The sequence below is a fragment of the Pantherophis guttatus genome, chromosome 18 (assembly GCF_059756535.1).
Source record: "Pantherophis guttatus breed Tessera chromosome 18, ASM5975653v1, whole genome shotgun sequence".
Taxonomy (NCBI): Eukaryota; Metazoa; Chordata; class Lepidosauria; order Squamata; family Colubridae; genus Pantherophis; species Pantherophis guttatus.
This window is the reverse complement of record NC_142080.1, coordinates 6,184,861-6,200,100: the sequence shown is the minus strand read 5'-3', so window position 1 is coordinate 6,200,100 and position 15,240 is coordinate 6,184,861. Positions and strand designations below refer to the sequence as shown.

Sequence of the window (15,240 nt, the reverse complement as noted above, 5' to 3'; positions counted from 1 at the left end):
CATACACCCTTCTGGGATTCGAACCTGGGCTAGCCATCCTGACAGTTAACCAAGAACAAACTGGGAGATAAGTGTTTCATGCAAAAATCTGGATTCTCTCAAGATACCTAAAGTCAAAGGGGAGATAAAAAAGATCGTAAATTCTTTAGGACAGAGACTGCTTCCTGGTTCTCTTAAGAAATTTCCTCAAATCCCAAATCTACTGCGCGCACAGGTGCAACAACTAAATAACACACAAAGGGCAAACATGGATGTCATCGCCCTTGGAAGATGAGGGAATCAAAGATGCCGTATTTTTCGGAGTATAAGATGCTCCGGAATATAAGACGCACCTTAGTTTTTGGGAAGGAAAATAAGAAAGAAAAAAAAAAATCTGCCTCTGCCTACCAGCATCCATTGATATTCATCTGGCTAGCGTCCTGTCAGTGTGTGGGAGAGTTGAGGGCTGTTTGGAAACTGAAACAGTATTTGCTGTGTGAGCAACAAGGAAGGAGACAGCAAGGAACCTGGGCGTGGCTTAGGTCTGCAGCTCTGAGTCTGTGCTGAGCTCTAAACTAGTCTGCTGCTCAAAACTGAAACTCCTCTCCTCTGCTTGTGTTTTGCTTGTATTTACTACCACATTGGAAAACCTGCTTCTGGTATTGTATATTTGCTTCCTGTGTTATATTATATATAAAGAGAAGTTATTGAACCCTGCTGAATCAGTTATTTGCGTCTGCTTTCTGGATGTGATGGCTGCTGCAAACTCTGACATGTCCTTGCAGCAAATAGCAAACAGCCAGGTCAGCTTCAGCACAGCCTGATTCAGCACAAGCAGCTGATTGGCGAGTGGATTGGCCTCCCGGAATACCTCCAATCAGCTGTTCCAGGCTGCAGGGATTGCCACAGACCATCGCGGCCTCCGTGCCTCGCGTTTTTGGCTACATTCAGTATATAAGACGCATCCAAATTTCCACCCTCTTTTAGGGTGACTACTCCGAAAAATATGGTACCTAATGATCATCCTTCCAAGATGGCCAAAATACAGCACTGCTCCTGCACGCAACGGGGAAGCCAACCTTACCTGCGTGTACAGGTAACGCAGGAGGAAGTCCAGCAGGAAAGACTTGCCCTTGCGGAAAGCGCCCGCCACGGACACGACCACCACGTCAAGGTCACGGATAGCATCTTGCAGCAGGACTTGGCTCAACGCCTTCTCGTCCAACTCAAAGGAATGTTCTTCTTTGTGGACCAGGACGATCTGAACAGGACCCGGCTTGGTTACCACCATGGCATCTCCTCCTGGTACGGTCAAGAAAGAAAGAGGAAAAAAAGAAAGAAAAAAGGATGAGCAACATCCCCCAATACACGTCCAGGCAGTCCTCGACTTACGGTTCATTTAGTGACCATTCAAAGTGCAACGGCACTGAAAAAAAGTGACTTAGGACGCTAATTTTCCCACACTTAGGGTCACCATGGCAGGCGTCCCTGCGGCCACGTGATCAAAATTCAAGTGCTTGGCGATACTAATCACCTTGATTGTTACTGCACAACGTATATACCCGTGATGGCGAACCTATGGCACGCGGAGCCATATCTGTGGGCACGCAAGCGTTGCCCTAGCTCACCTCCAGTTCATTTGCGTGTGCCGGCCAGCTGATTTTCGGGTCTTCCGGGCCCACTGGAAATCGGGAAACAGGCCGTTTCCGGCCTCCAGAGGGCCTCTGGGAGTTGGGGAAGGCCGTTTTTGCCTTCCCCAGGCTCCTAGAAAACCTCTGGAGCCTGGGGAGGGTGAAAAACAGGCCCACCAGGCCCAACGAGCCATTGCGTGCCAAAAGTGGGGGGACCGCAGGAGGGGTCACGCAGGCATGCACGGGGGAGGCGCATTGAAGTATCGGTGTGGGCACAGACACGTCTGACCCCCGTCCCTGAACTCCCCCCCGCTTTTGGCACGTGACGGCAAAAAGGTTAGCCATCACTGGTCTATACGATGAGATTGGTGGAGCTCCCTCAGTGCACACACAAACACACATACACACAACACACCCATCAGAACCGGTAGCGGAAATTTTGAGCAGTTTGGAGAACCGGCAAATACCACCTCTGGCTGGCCCCAGGAGTGGGGAGGGAATGTGGATTTTGCAATATCCTTCCCCTGGAGTGGGGAGGGAATGAGGATTTTGCAGTATCCTTCCCCTGCCACGCCCACCAAGCCACGCCCACAGAACCGGTAGTAAAAAAAATTTGGATTTCACCACTGCACCCTCTGTAGTGTTTTTCTATCCGCCGCTGTCAGGACGACGTGCCACACCGGGATGCAATAAGTGAGGACGCTTTCTACAACTGGTACAACAACAAAAAATAAAATAAAATAAAATATACGTACAACTGGCATGTACCTATTTATTCCAGAATCTGGAGAGTTATAAAGAGCTTTTTCAGGGGGAGAAGCAGTGGTAGGTTGTCCCTGGTTCAGACCGGTTCGCAAGAACCGGTAGTAAAACCGGCAGGAGGCTCCGCCCACCACCACGGATGTCATCATTGGCGATCTGCGCATGTGTAGAAGCTTCCGCGCATGTACAGAAACAAGGCACGCACGCACGCGCACTCCCATTGCGAACCGGTAGTAAAAGTAAGTAGAACCCACCCCTGGTACACTGTTCTCTTTTTTTCTTTTATAATTAAGGCAAAACACAGTTCAGAAAAATCAAGACTAAAAAACAAAGAGACAAAAATGCTTTGTGTCCTCAGAAATCCTTCCACCGTGATAATTATTTTCCACGTCTAAACATTTTCCATTCCCCAAACATGAATCCTTCGGTTTGCCAAACAAAGACATTTCAACGTCGTCATTTCTGCCTCCCGCACGCGACCCCCCCTCCCCCCAAAAAACCACAACTTATATAATACACATGTGGTTGTTTGAGCATGCTGGAAATGTCTTTTGGGCTTTCTTTTGTGACTACGCAATGTCTTACAACAATGTAAAGAATGTTGATATTTAACATGGTGGGGATCTGGGCCAGTCTTAAAACATTTACAAGCATTTTTGATTAAAAAACCAAAAACTATTTTGTGCTGAACCACCGAGAGCGCAAAGCAGACTATAATAAGCGTACTTTATTGATTTTCTTTCCATAATGCATTATTTCAGTTCAATTTTCTAGACTCCTGAAAAACCAATTAAAGAGATATTTATATAGCAAGGCCCTGGAGTTAAAAAGTTCTATCTATCTATCTATCTATCTATCTATCTATCTATCTATCTATCTATCCCAAGGATCTTCAAACTTGACAGCTTTAAGACTTGTGGACGTCAACTCAAAGAGTTGACGTCAACTCAAAGAGCAGTGGTCTAAAGCACCCTGTTATTAACATCCAGCTGCCTGCAATTACTGCAGGTTCGAATCTCACCAAGGCTCAAGGTTGACTCAGCCTTCCATCCTTTCAAAGGTAGGTGAAATGAGGACCCAGATTGTGGGGGCAATAAACTGATTTTGTATAAATATACAAAAGTATGAAGGCTATTGCTTAACGCATTGTAAGTCGCCCTGAGTCTCCGGAGAAGGGCGGCATATAAATCAAATTAAAAAAAAAAAAAAAAATACCTCCCAGAATTCCTGAGCTAACATGACTGGAGGAGGAATTCTGGGAGTTGATGTCCACAAGTCTTACAGCTGTCAAGTTTGAAGATCCCTGATCTATCCTATCCTATCCTATCCATCTCTATATCTATCATCTATTTATTAATCTATCTCTATCTCTATTTATATATCTTTCAATCATCTATCTATATCTATCTATCTCTCTTACCTATCTCTTATTTATCTTATCTATTTATCTCTCTCCCTCTCTTATCTATTTCCATCGATCCAGAGTATGTATACATATATATACAAATATACCCAAGAGATATAAAGAACAGGTATTGCAGATCCTTAGATTATGGGAAGATCTGCACAACAGTCTACCCATGTAGGCCGTGAGTTTTCCAATTCTGATTTTTTTTTTTAAAGAATGGAGATAGATAACCACCTCTCATGGTAACTCCCAGAATTCCCCAGCCAGCATGCTTTAAGATGGGTGGACTTCCACTCCCAGAATTCCTTAACCAGCTGAGGAATTCTGGGAGTTGAAGTCCACCCATCTTAAAGCATCCAAGTTTGAAAACCACTGCACTAAATGAACCTCATGTTCCCTTCCCCGTGTAGTTCAATGACACATTTTTTTGTTTGAAATGAAGAGACAGAGACTCCCTGCAGAAAAACTGACTGTTTTTTTCCCCTGGAATGCAGCTGCATCGAATGGCAAAGCAACAGGATGACAAAAACACTGGGAAAAACAGCCACATTTTTTCTCCCTAGTCTTGCTCTGATCGAATCCCATGAAATCTTAAAAGCGATCTTTTGCACATACAAAGGCAAGTATAATTCTTGCATTACGGATCCACTGGGCCAAGAAAGAGACACAGGTAGTCCTCGACTTACGACCACAATTGAGCCCAACATCTCTGCTGCTAAGGGAGACAGTTGTTAGGTGAAATTTCCCCCATTTTGCCATCTTTCTTGCCACAGTTGTTAAGCGAATCACGGCAGTGAATTTTAGTAACGTGGTTGTTATGTGAATCTTTCTTCCCCATTGACTTTACTTGAGAGTGGAGTGGAGTGGAGTGGAGTGGAGTGGAGTGGAGTGGAGTGGAGTGGAGTGGAGTAGAGTAGAGTAGAGTAGAGTAGAGTAGAGTAGAGTAGAGTAGAGTAGAGTAGAGTAGAGTAGAGTAGAATAGAATAGAATAGAATAGAATAGAATAGAATAGAATAGAATAGAATAGAATAGAATGTACAATACAATACAATACAATACAATAGAATACAATATGCAGGAAACCCTGCACCATTTCAGACAAATGGCTGTCCAATTTCTTCTTAAAAACCTCCTGTGATGGAGCACCCACAATTTCTGGTGGCAAGCTGTTCCACTGATTAATTGTTCTCACTGTCAGGAAATTTCTCCTTAGTTCTAAATTGCTCCTCTCCTAGATTAGTTTCCACCCGTTGCTTCTTGTCCTGCCCTCAGGTGCTTTGGAGAATAGCTTGACTCCCTCTTCTTTGGGGCAGCCCCTGAGATATTGGAAGACTGCTCTCGTGTCTCTCCTAGTCCTTCTTTTCATTAACCTAGACATACCCAGTTCCTGCAACCGTTCTTCATATGTTTTAGCCTCCAGTCCCTTAATCCTCTTTGTTGCTCTTTTCTGCACTCTTTCTAGAGTCTCAAAACATTTTTTTTTATATTGTGGCAACCAAAACTGAATGCAGTATTTCAAGGGTGGCCTTACCAAGGCCTTATAAAGCGGCATTAACACTTCACGTGATCTTGATTCTATCAAGATTGTACAATTGTAGTTTGCAAATGTGGTGCAAGGACCCCCCCCCCCCACCGACCACGGTCTCCCAACCCTCCTTTCACTGCTGCTTCTCCTTCTGGGCTCTCCTGGGGATTCATGCTGAGGAGGGCCGGAAGCCAAGGAGAGCATCCATTCGAAGGCCGATCCCATCCTTAGATGCTCCGAAGTGTTCCAGGCGGTCCGTTACCATGGCAACGGAGACGAGTTCCAGAAGAGCACAATCGCCGAGATGTTTTGCATCCTTCCACTCCGTCTTTATTTCAACGAGTTCCTCTTCCGTGCATGAATTTGCAAACAGGGGCAAATTCGACCCCACCCCCACCCCCACCGGGGTCTTGTGATCCCCTTTTGCGACCTCCTGGCAAGCCAACTCAACGGGGAAGCCAGCTTCACTTAACAACCGGGTTGCTAACTTCGCAGTTGCGGCAAGGAAGGTCGTAAAATGGAGCAAAACTCACTTTAATGAATGTTTCACTTAGCAACAGAAACGTCGGCCCCTATTGTATTCGCAAGTCGAGGACGACAGATCCTCAACGGAAGGCAAGCTGGTTGCGAAAAGCCTGAAGCAGAAGCGCAATAAGAATAAAAGAATAAAAGAATAAAAAGAAGTGCATAATAGTGCAAAAAAAAAAAAAGCAGGCTTTTTTTGGGGGGGGTTATGTTTTATCCGTCTTTAAAATGAAACCTGTTCTCTTCATCGCCGGCCAGGGTTTAAAAAAAAAACAAACACAAAATGTACCTACAAACCACTTTACGTCACATCAATATTTCATCCTCGCTAATAGCTCAAGTCAGCTGCCTTGGCTTCTCATTTCACAACCAGAAATAATGAAGTTTTGCGAATTGGAAGCCCAGTGAGGTTCTTTTTTTTTTTTTTAAAGCGAAAATCTTGCACCTCCAGAGCTGCGAAGGCGAAAAGGCGGCAATTTTAGCTCTTTATGGGGTGTCTGATTTCAAGGAAGCTCTTCCCTACGTTACTTCTGTGTGTTTGGGTGCAACGACACCTGTTCTAACTAGACGTTGGTGATAAAAATCTCTTCTCGGGGTTGCACAATCTCCATCAAAGGGACAACTCAACCAGCCACAACCGGTTCCAACATTCAAAATGTAGGCCAAGCCCAAAGTATTTCCATCCATCCATCCATCCATCCATCCATCCATCCATCCATCCAGGAACTAACCTAATCCCTAACTTCATTGGTTGACTCAACCTTCTAGCTTTGTAAGGAGAATGTTCCATGTTTTGGCCATATTCTCTCCATTTATGAACCAAGGTCACTCAAGATACGAAATGACTAAGTTCGAAATGATTTTATTTTAGCCAGGTTAGGCAAAAGATTCGGTTCAGAAGTGCCTAATGCCGGGGAAACGTGGAAGGAAAAAAAAAAGAAGATGGCTAGCATTAAATGGATGGACTTGATAAGAGAATAACAGAGTCGGAAGGGACCCTTGGAGATTGTCTAGTCCAATTGGCTGCTCAAGCAGGAGACTCTATACCAGGGGTCTCCAACCTTGGCAACTTTAAAGACTTGTGGACTTCAATGCCCAGAGTTCCTCAGCCAGATTTGCGGACTTCAACTCCCAGAGTTGAACTCTCAATTTGTGGACTTCAACTCCCAGAGTTGAACTCCCAGCTTTGCAGACTTCAACTCCCAGAGTTGAACTCCCAGCTTTGCTGACTTCAACTCCCAGAGTTGAACTCCCAGCTTTGCTGACTTCAACTCCCAGAGTTGAACTCCCAGCTTTGCTGACTTCAACTCCCAGAGTTGAACTCCCAGCTTTGCTGACTTCAACTCCCAGAGTTGAACTCTCAGATTTGCAGATTTCAACTCCCAGAGTTGGACCCAGCTTTGCGGACTTCTACTCCCAGAGTTGGACCCAGCTTTGCGGACTTCAACTCCCAGAGTTGGACCCAGCTTTGCGGACTTCTACTCCCAGAGTTGGACCCAGCTTTGCGGACTTCAACTCCCAGAGTTGGACCCAGCTTTGCGGACTTCAACTCCCAGAGTTGAAGCTGGCTGAGGAAATTCTGGAAGTTGAAGTCCACAAGTCTTAAAAGTTGCCAAGGTTGGAGACCCCTGATCTTCACCATTTCAGAGAAATGGTTGGGTTCTTGAAAACTTCCAGTTTTCAAGAACTTCCAGAAGTTGTGGGTTCCAGAACCCACAACTTCTGTAGGCAAAGCGTTCCACTGATTGATTGTTCTAAGACAATGACAGCAATGACGATGGTGCATCCTGAAGACTATCTGAAGAGATTGTTCCTCCTGGAGAAAACGGATCTCTGGAATTAAGAGTCTTGGGTTAATGGCCCATATTCCATTTAAAAAAAAACACACCAAAAAACAGGGGCGGGCGGTGGCCTAGAGGTGGAGCTCTCGCCTCACAATAAGGAGGCTGTGAGTTCGATCCTAGGTAGAGGCAGATATTTTTCTCTCTGGGCACATTGAGAATATATCTGCTGAATATAACTCCACATTGGTGACAGGAAGGGCATCTGGCCAGTAAAACACTCAGCTCCATTCAGTTGCCCAGATTCCACCCTGCAAGGATTATGGGGTCATTAAAAGGAGAAATGATTCCATCAAAAACAAGCTCCTTGAACTATTTTTTTCCTCTTGTGAGCTCAGTAATATATCAGCTGCAACCATCTTAATTCTCATCTACTTATCTTCCCCAGCCACAAAAAAAAAAAAAAAAAAAAAAGCAGCTGAATGGACATGATTTTTTTTGCTTTCCTTGCTGGGGTTAATTCAACAAATCACCCATTTTGAGGTAGGAAGAAAAATATCAATCTCATCGCAACTTGTTTGTTGACCAGCTAACTAGGTCTTAGTTATTTTAGAAAGTAGCTTTTTTCTTTTTAGCCTGTCAACAAACATTCTGCCTACAGATACATCCCTTGGTAAGTCTCTCTTTGCTCTATATCGTGTGTTTTAGATTTAAGCAAGAAGGACCTTATTCTTTTAACCTTTCATTCAGATGACCCCGAGCATCTTGAGTTCAAAAACCCAGCAGAAACGTTCCTCTTTTTTTTATCATTGTTGTAAGTTACTCAAGGCCCCCTACAAGAGTCCTTCCTCCTTCTATCTGTTCAAGGAAGGCTGGGGACATCCGTTCTTGGAAATGCCAAGGACTTTTGGCAAAGAAAATTGGGACTTTAAGCTATTTTTTTACCTCCTTTTTAAGTTGGCGCCTTGTCCAGGAGGACAAGATTTCAGCTCCTCTATCAGCATCATGGACAGTGAGGTGAACGTAGAACCAATGTCTCCAAAACATCTGGAGAACTTCAGGTGGCTTGCCGTAGTCCTAACCTAAAACCCACTTTGTTGGGCAAATTCTTGCAAAACTCCACAGGGAGGAAAAAGGGAAGTTATGTCTCTCTATATGAATTAGAATCACTCTCCATCAAGCAGGCTACCCAAGTTCAGAATCCTCTGATCTTAACTCAGAATCCACCGGTTGCAGTTCCTTCAAATCTTTGAAAAGGATTATGGGTAGTAGTCCTTGACTTACGACCGTTCGTTTAGCAACGAACGTTTAAAATGACAACGGCACTGGGGAAAAAAAAGGGGGGACTCGAGCCCCTACAATAGTTTGCAGCATCTGCACAATCACCGTGATGAAAATTCGGATGCTTGGCATTGGATTCGAATTTACGACAGTTGCAGTGTCCCGGGGGGTCATGGGATCCCCTTTTGTGACCTCCTGACAAGCAAAGTCTCATCTGGGAAGCCAGATTCACTTAAGAACCGTACGACGAACTGAACTGCAGCAGTTGATTCACTTAACAACGATGGTAAGTTTTACGGAGTTTTATGGTGGTCGTAAAACTCACTTAACAAATGCCTCGCTTACACACAGGTTCAGCTGTGGTCCTACTGCCACATATAAGGCCTTGGTAAGGCCACACGTGGAATACTGCATTCAATTTTGGTCGCCACGATGTAAAGAAGACGTGGAGACTCTAGAAAGAGTGCAGACAAGAGCAACGAAGACGATTAAGGGACTGGAGGCTAAAACATATGAAGAACGGTTGCTGGAATTGGGTATGTCTAATTTAATGAAAATAAGGACTAGGGGAGACAGGAGAGCATCTTCCAATATCTCAGGGGCTGCCCCAAAAAAGAGGGAGTCAAGCTATTCTCCAAAGCCCCTGAGGGCAGGACAAGAAGCAATGGGTGGAAATTAATCAAGGAGAGAAGCAACTTAGAACTAAGGAGGAATTTCCTGACAGTGAGAACAATTAATGAGTGGAACAACTTGCTACCAGAAGTTGTGGATCCTCCAACGCTGGAAGTTTTTAAGAAGATGTTGGATAACCATTGGTCTGAAGTGGTGTAAGGTTTCCTGCCTAAGCAGGGGGTTGGACTAGAAGACCTCCAAGATCCCTTCCAACTCTGTTTTTCTATTTCTACCTGTAATAATAATAATAAAAAAAAAACCAGAAAACTATGGAGAACACAAAAGGGCCTATGAACAATCAGATAGCAGCAACAACTGAAAAGGCAGAAGAACTGGATTTGGGAGTGATGGGAATCTCAACCCAGAGGGCACAATTCCTCTAAAATAGGGCGCGAGGCTTTTAAAACCACTTCTACAGAATTAAAATGGCTCTCCTTCCTTTTAGCTTTCTGGAAAAACCAAGAGCTGGGAAAGAGGCCAAGTTTTGAGAAAATCCTCTCTTTTTTTCCCCCTCCTTCTTAAAAAAAAAAAAAGAAAAAATGGAAGCAAGCATGGCACACTTAAGTTAGACATTTTTATTTCCCCCACCCCCACCCAAATTAAATCTCATATCTTTTGATCTTCTTTTCCACAAGGGATTTTTTTGGGGGGGGGTGTTTTTCCTTCTCTGGGCTGTTTTCTGTCCAATTTGGACAGTTTTGTTTTTTTTTTTTAAAGGAAGTCGATTGTTAGAAATCCAGATCTCCCTCCCTCCAGAGATTTGAATTGTTTGTGGCTTGTTTTGGCCAGTGGAAAGTTTGGCAAGGGCCTTTCCACACACTTCTTTGAAAGACACAACTTCCGTGAAAGGAAGAAGGCCGCTCTGCCTTTCTTGTATACACACACAGGCACACAAACCCAGCCAAAAAGCACAATCCACTCACATACCACACAACAGTCTCGCCAGCCAAGCCTCTCGCTGCAGTGAGTCAGAATTCAAGACCGCTCCCTGCCCAGTTTTACATTGTGGAACAGAGACTGGAAAAAGCAAAACTGGAGTTTTTCTTTAAGCGGGGAAAAAAAAACAACAACCCTTCCCTGGTATTTTCCTTTGCTCCACCAGCATTCAGAAATCAGTGGGACTTTTTAAACCGAGCTTGTAAGCAAAAAAATAGGAAACTAACGGAGGGACAGAATCGAGATCATGTGAAGGGTTAATACCACTTTATAATCATGCCTTGGAATTCATACTTGGAATACTGTATTCCAAGACTCATACTTGGGAATATTGCATCCAGTTTTGGTCACCACGTTATTTAAAAAAAAAGATGTGGAGACTCTGGAAAGAGTGCAGAGAAGAGCAACAAAGAGGATTAAGGGACTGGAGGCTCAAACATAGGAAGAACGGTTGCAGAATTGGGTTATTTTCTAGTTTAATGAAAAGATGGACTAGGGGTGACTTGATAGCACTCTGTCAATACAAAGAAGACAGGAGTCAACCTATTCTCCAAAGCACCCGAAGGCAGGACAAGAAGCAACAGATGGAAACCAAATCAAGGAGAGAAGCAACCTGGAACTAAGGAGAAATTTGCTAACAGTGAGGACAATCAGTGGAACTGCTTGCCACCAGAAGTTGTGGGTGCTCCAACACGGGAGGTTTTGAAGAAGAGATTGGACAACCACTTGTCTGAAATAAAATCTTCTCTTCGATAGAAGGCCTCCAAAATCCCTTCCAACTCCGTTATTTTTATGCCTATGGCTTGTTATTCCTTGCCATAAACTGGGTTTTAGAGGTAAAAGGTTAAAGGTTCCCCTCGCACATATGTGCTAGTCGTTCCCGACTCTAGGGGGCGGTGCTCATGTCCGTTTCAAAGCCGAAGAGCCAGCGCTGTCTGAAGACGTCTCCGTGGTCATGTGGCCGGCATGACTCAGCGCCAAAGGCGCACGGAAAACGCTGTTCCCTTCCCACCAAAGATGGTCCTTATTTTTCTATTTGCATTTCTTTTTACCTGCTTTCGAACTGCTAGGTTGGCAGAAGCTGGGACAAGTCACGGGAGCTCACCCCGTTACACGGCACCAGGGATTCGAACCGCTGAACTTCCGACCTTTCGATCAACAAACTCAGCGTCTTAGTCACTGAGCCACCGCTTCCTTTTTTAGAGGTACAGCCCCCCTATCCATGGAGGCTCCATCCTGAAAATTCTAGGATCCAAGGAACGGCTTTCTATGAGGCAAACCAGGGCTTACTGGCCATTCCCAAGGGTGGACCTTAGCGTGATTGTCCCGTCTTGAGGACAGAAAGACCCACACCCCAGTTTAGAGGATGGAGGGAGAAAACATGCCAATTCTTCTCCTTTGGTGTGACCTATCTGTGGTCAAGCCGAGAGGATCACACAGGGATGTCTCAAGAAAGTTGAAATGGGACCGCAGCTCCTCGGCGTGGACAAATTTTTGGTTCCTCAAAAGGTGGGGAAGTCAAGAAGAGGGATTCCCGTTTTCTGATCTCGAAGGGAACCATCCGAGCATTTGTAACTCATCAATCATTGGCGATTTTATTCTCCTTGCAAGGAAAAAAAAAAGCCTCTAATTACGCCAAGGATAAGGATGATTTTATTTTCTATACCGCCCCTCTCCCGAAGGACTCGGGGTGGTGTACAGCCAGGTAAAAACACAATACACACACAACACAAGGAGGCGTTGGGCTCCTTAAAACGTTGCAAAGATAGTCTAGATCCGTGATGGCGAACCTGTGGCACACGTGGCCACAGGTGGCACACAGGGCCCTCTCTGCGGGCACACCACCTGTCACCCCTGCCCAGCTCCACTGCACATGCGTGCATGTCTCCCGCCGGCCAGCTGGTCTTTGGGTCTCTGTTGTGCATGCACGGGGAGAGCGGGGCCTTCCCCGATCTCCGCAGGCCCCCCCTCCCCAACGCGTCCCTACTCCATTTCTGCTGCCCGGACCAACCTGGAAGCTAAAACGGGGTGTAGGGGAGTCATGCAAGCCCCCCCTCCCCCCCGGTGTCCCATTTTGGGCCTGGAAAGCCTCCTGGAAGCCAAACTGGAGCAGGGCACATGCGTGGGGGGGAGGGGGCAGACACACATGTGTGGGGGCAGGGTGCATGTGTGGGGGCGCTCGCATTGCATTTTGGGGGTTCGGGCACGCGCATGTGCATTTGTGCGATTTGGGCACTCGGCACCAAAAGGGTTACCCATCCCTGTTCTAGATCAACGGTTATCAATGATGGTAACTTTTAAGTTACATGGGAATTCTGGGAGTCGAAGTCCAAGCCATTCGAAGTAGCTACGATTGAGAAATACCCATCTAGCATAAAATAGGATTTAAACAAAGCTTTGAAATGAGGTTTGAGGCAGTTGAAACGAAGACACCCATCAAAGCCCAAACATTTGAGCTGGTAAGAACGAAGGGAGTGAGGTTTCCCAGATCTGTACTCATTTTTCTATTTTTCCCTTCGAGTTCTCATTTTTCCCATCTGTTCGAGCCACACACACCCCCATCCAGCGGTCAAGACAGTGGATGCTTCACACTTAATTATTTGGAGGTTGGAGAAGAGCACCAAGCTGATTTTCAGAACTACAGGGAGTTCTTTTAACGACGGTTCACTTAATAATAATCCAAAATTACAACAGCACTGGAAAATAAAATGACTTGTGACCGGTTTTTTCACACTTACGACCATTCGGCATCCCCCCCCGCCCCCCCGGTTCAAATTCTTGGCCCATGGCTCGGAAGTCACGTGATCCCCTTTTGCGTCCTTCTCACTTAACAACTGCAGTGCTTCACTTAACAACGGATGGCCGGAAAGATGACAAAAAGCAGGGCAAAAATTCACCGAATCGTTGTCTCGCTTAGCCACAGAAAAGTTTACTCCGTTGTTGCAACCCGACCCACAATTGAAATCAACGACGGCGATGAAGAAACATGCGGGAAAACCGGTTCAGGAATTATTCTTTGCACATAATTCCTTCCGTCGGAGCAGCCGCTTATCCCAATGCAAGTAATAAGCCATTCTTTCTTTTTTTTAAAAAACAAAAAAACAAATGCCACAAGGCCCATATCAAAGGAAGATGGAGAAATAAGAAAGAAAGAAAGAAAAAACAGTGGGAAGGAGGAAAAAAAATGAAAATTGCACCACCCTTTTCTGGGATCCGTGGTCGATTTTTCTTTCCTTGAAAGGACAATAAAGGGAGCGCTATCCACCTGAATCTCAGCCAGGAGATAGATTAAAAGGTTGTTTGCTGTTGATGGTTTGTGCACCCTTTCGCCTGGCATTTCTTCAAGTAGTACAAGATGGCTGAGTTTTTTGCACAACAACCTGCCTTTCCACTCTCACTCACCCCCACCCAAATGAGGATTAGGTGATTTGTGGATCAGCGTATAGTGTGATGCATGATCTTGGGGCAACCTCAACCATAACCAAGCAGAAACGTTGCAATTAAAGGGGAGAAGGGATTATAATCTAGACAGCTCCCCCAACCCTCTACCTCACCCCCCCTCTCCCCCAAAGCTGATGAAGTGCATGGAAACTCTTCCAGCCACCCAAGAGGCAATCCAGATGTTTGGGGACACCCATCATCCCCAACCCCCTTGGCCAAAATCCAACTATTGCATTTCCTCTGCTTTTGAATATTTGCATTGGAAAGTGGGAATTGGGGTGGGGAGGGCGGGTTCCCTTTGCTGTCCCTGGCTGGGGATTAGGGGAGGGGTGGTTGATGCACCTTTGCACGTAGGGGGCATCTTTCTTTCACTCCCCCACCCATATAGGAAGATGGGGGGCATGCATTTATTTACCCCCCCCCAAAAAAACCCAGAAAGATGCAAATTGCTTTTCCTCTGCTTTTGAATATTTGCATTGGAAAGTGGGAATTGGGGTTGGGGGGGCGGGTTCTCTTTGCTGTCCCTGGCTGGGGATTAGGGGAGGCGTGATTGATGCACCTTTGTACGCTAGGGGGCATCTTTCCTCCACCCCACACCCCACCCATATAGGAAGATTGAGGGGCATGCATTTCTTCCCCCCCCCCCAAAAAAGATGCAAATTGGATTTCCTCTGCTTTGGAATATTTGCATTGGAAAGTGGGGATTGGGGATTGGGGATTGGGGTTAGGGGTGGGGGGGCGGGCTCCCTTTGATGCACCTTTGCACGCTAGGGGGCATCTTTCCTCCAACCACCCCCCCCACCCATATGGGAAGATAGGGGGGCATGCACTTCTTTCCCCCCCCCCGAAAGATGCAATGGAGAGGCTTGCAAAAAGAGGAGGGGGTCCCTACCGGCTGCCTCCAGTCTGATGAGCCCCCGATGCTAACTCCGCGGCCGCCGCCTGCCGAAGGAATGACACGGAGCCGCTTGCAAGCCGCCGCCTCCCGCCCGCCCCTCTTCCCGCCCCATAGCCCTGCTAGCCAAAGGCGGAGCCTGCAACACGCGGCCAGCAGTGCAAAGAAGGGGAAAAAAAAGAAAAAGGGAGCGCCTCGGGAGAGAGGCACGCCGGGAAATGTAGTCTCCCCGCAGGGCGTTCCTGCTTGGCAGGAGAAGCCAGGAGAACTACAACTCCCGAGAGAGGACGCGGGAGACGCGTATTTTTTTTCTTTCCCCGGGGCTCGCTCTGGCGCGAGGCATCTCGGGAGATGGAGTCCCAGGATTCCCCAATGGGCATTCGCGCAGGGAGAGAGGGGGGAAA

At 46.2% G+C, this 15,240-nt stretch overlaps 1 protein-coding gene across 1 annotated transcript in view; it reads right to left on the bottom strand.

Moving 5' to 3' along the window:
* ATL3 (atlastin GTPase 3) overlaps positions 1-14,973 on the bottom strand; it is a 29,107-nt gene extending 14,134 nt beyond the window's left edge. The window contains exons 1-2 of the mRNA XM_034426172.3: positions 14,834-14,973; positions 1,064-1,281 (exon numbers count right to left, since the gene is read on the bottom strand). Coding sequence (XP_034282063.1) covers positions 1,064-1,270 — 207 coding nt within the window. The 5' untranslated portion in view covers positions 1,271-1,281; positions 14,834-14,973. The remainder of the gene's footprint in view (positions 1-1,063; positions 1,282-14,833) is intronic.
* Positions 14,974-15,240: the final 267 nt, after the last annotated feature.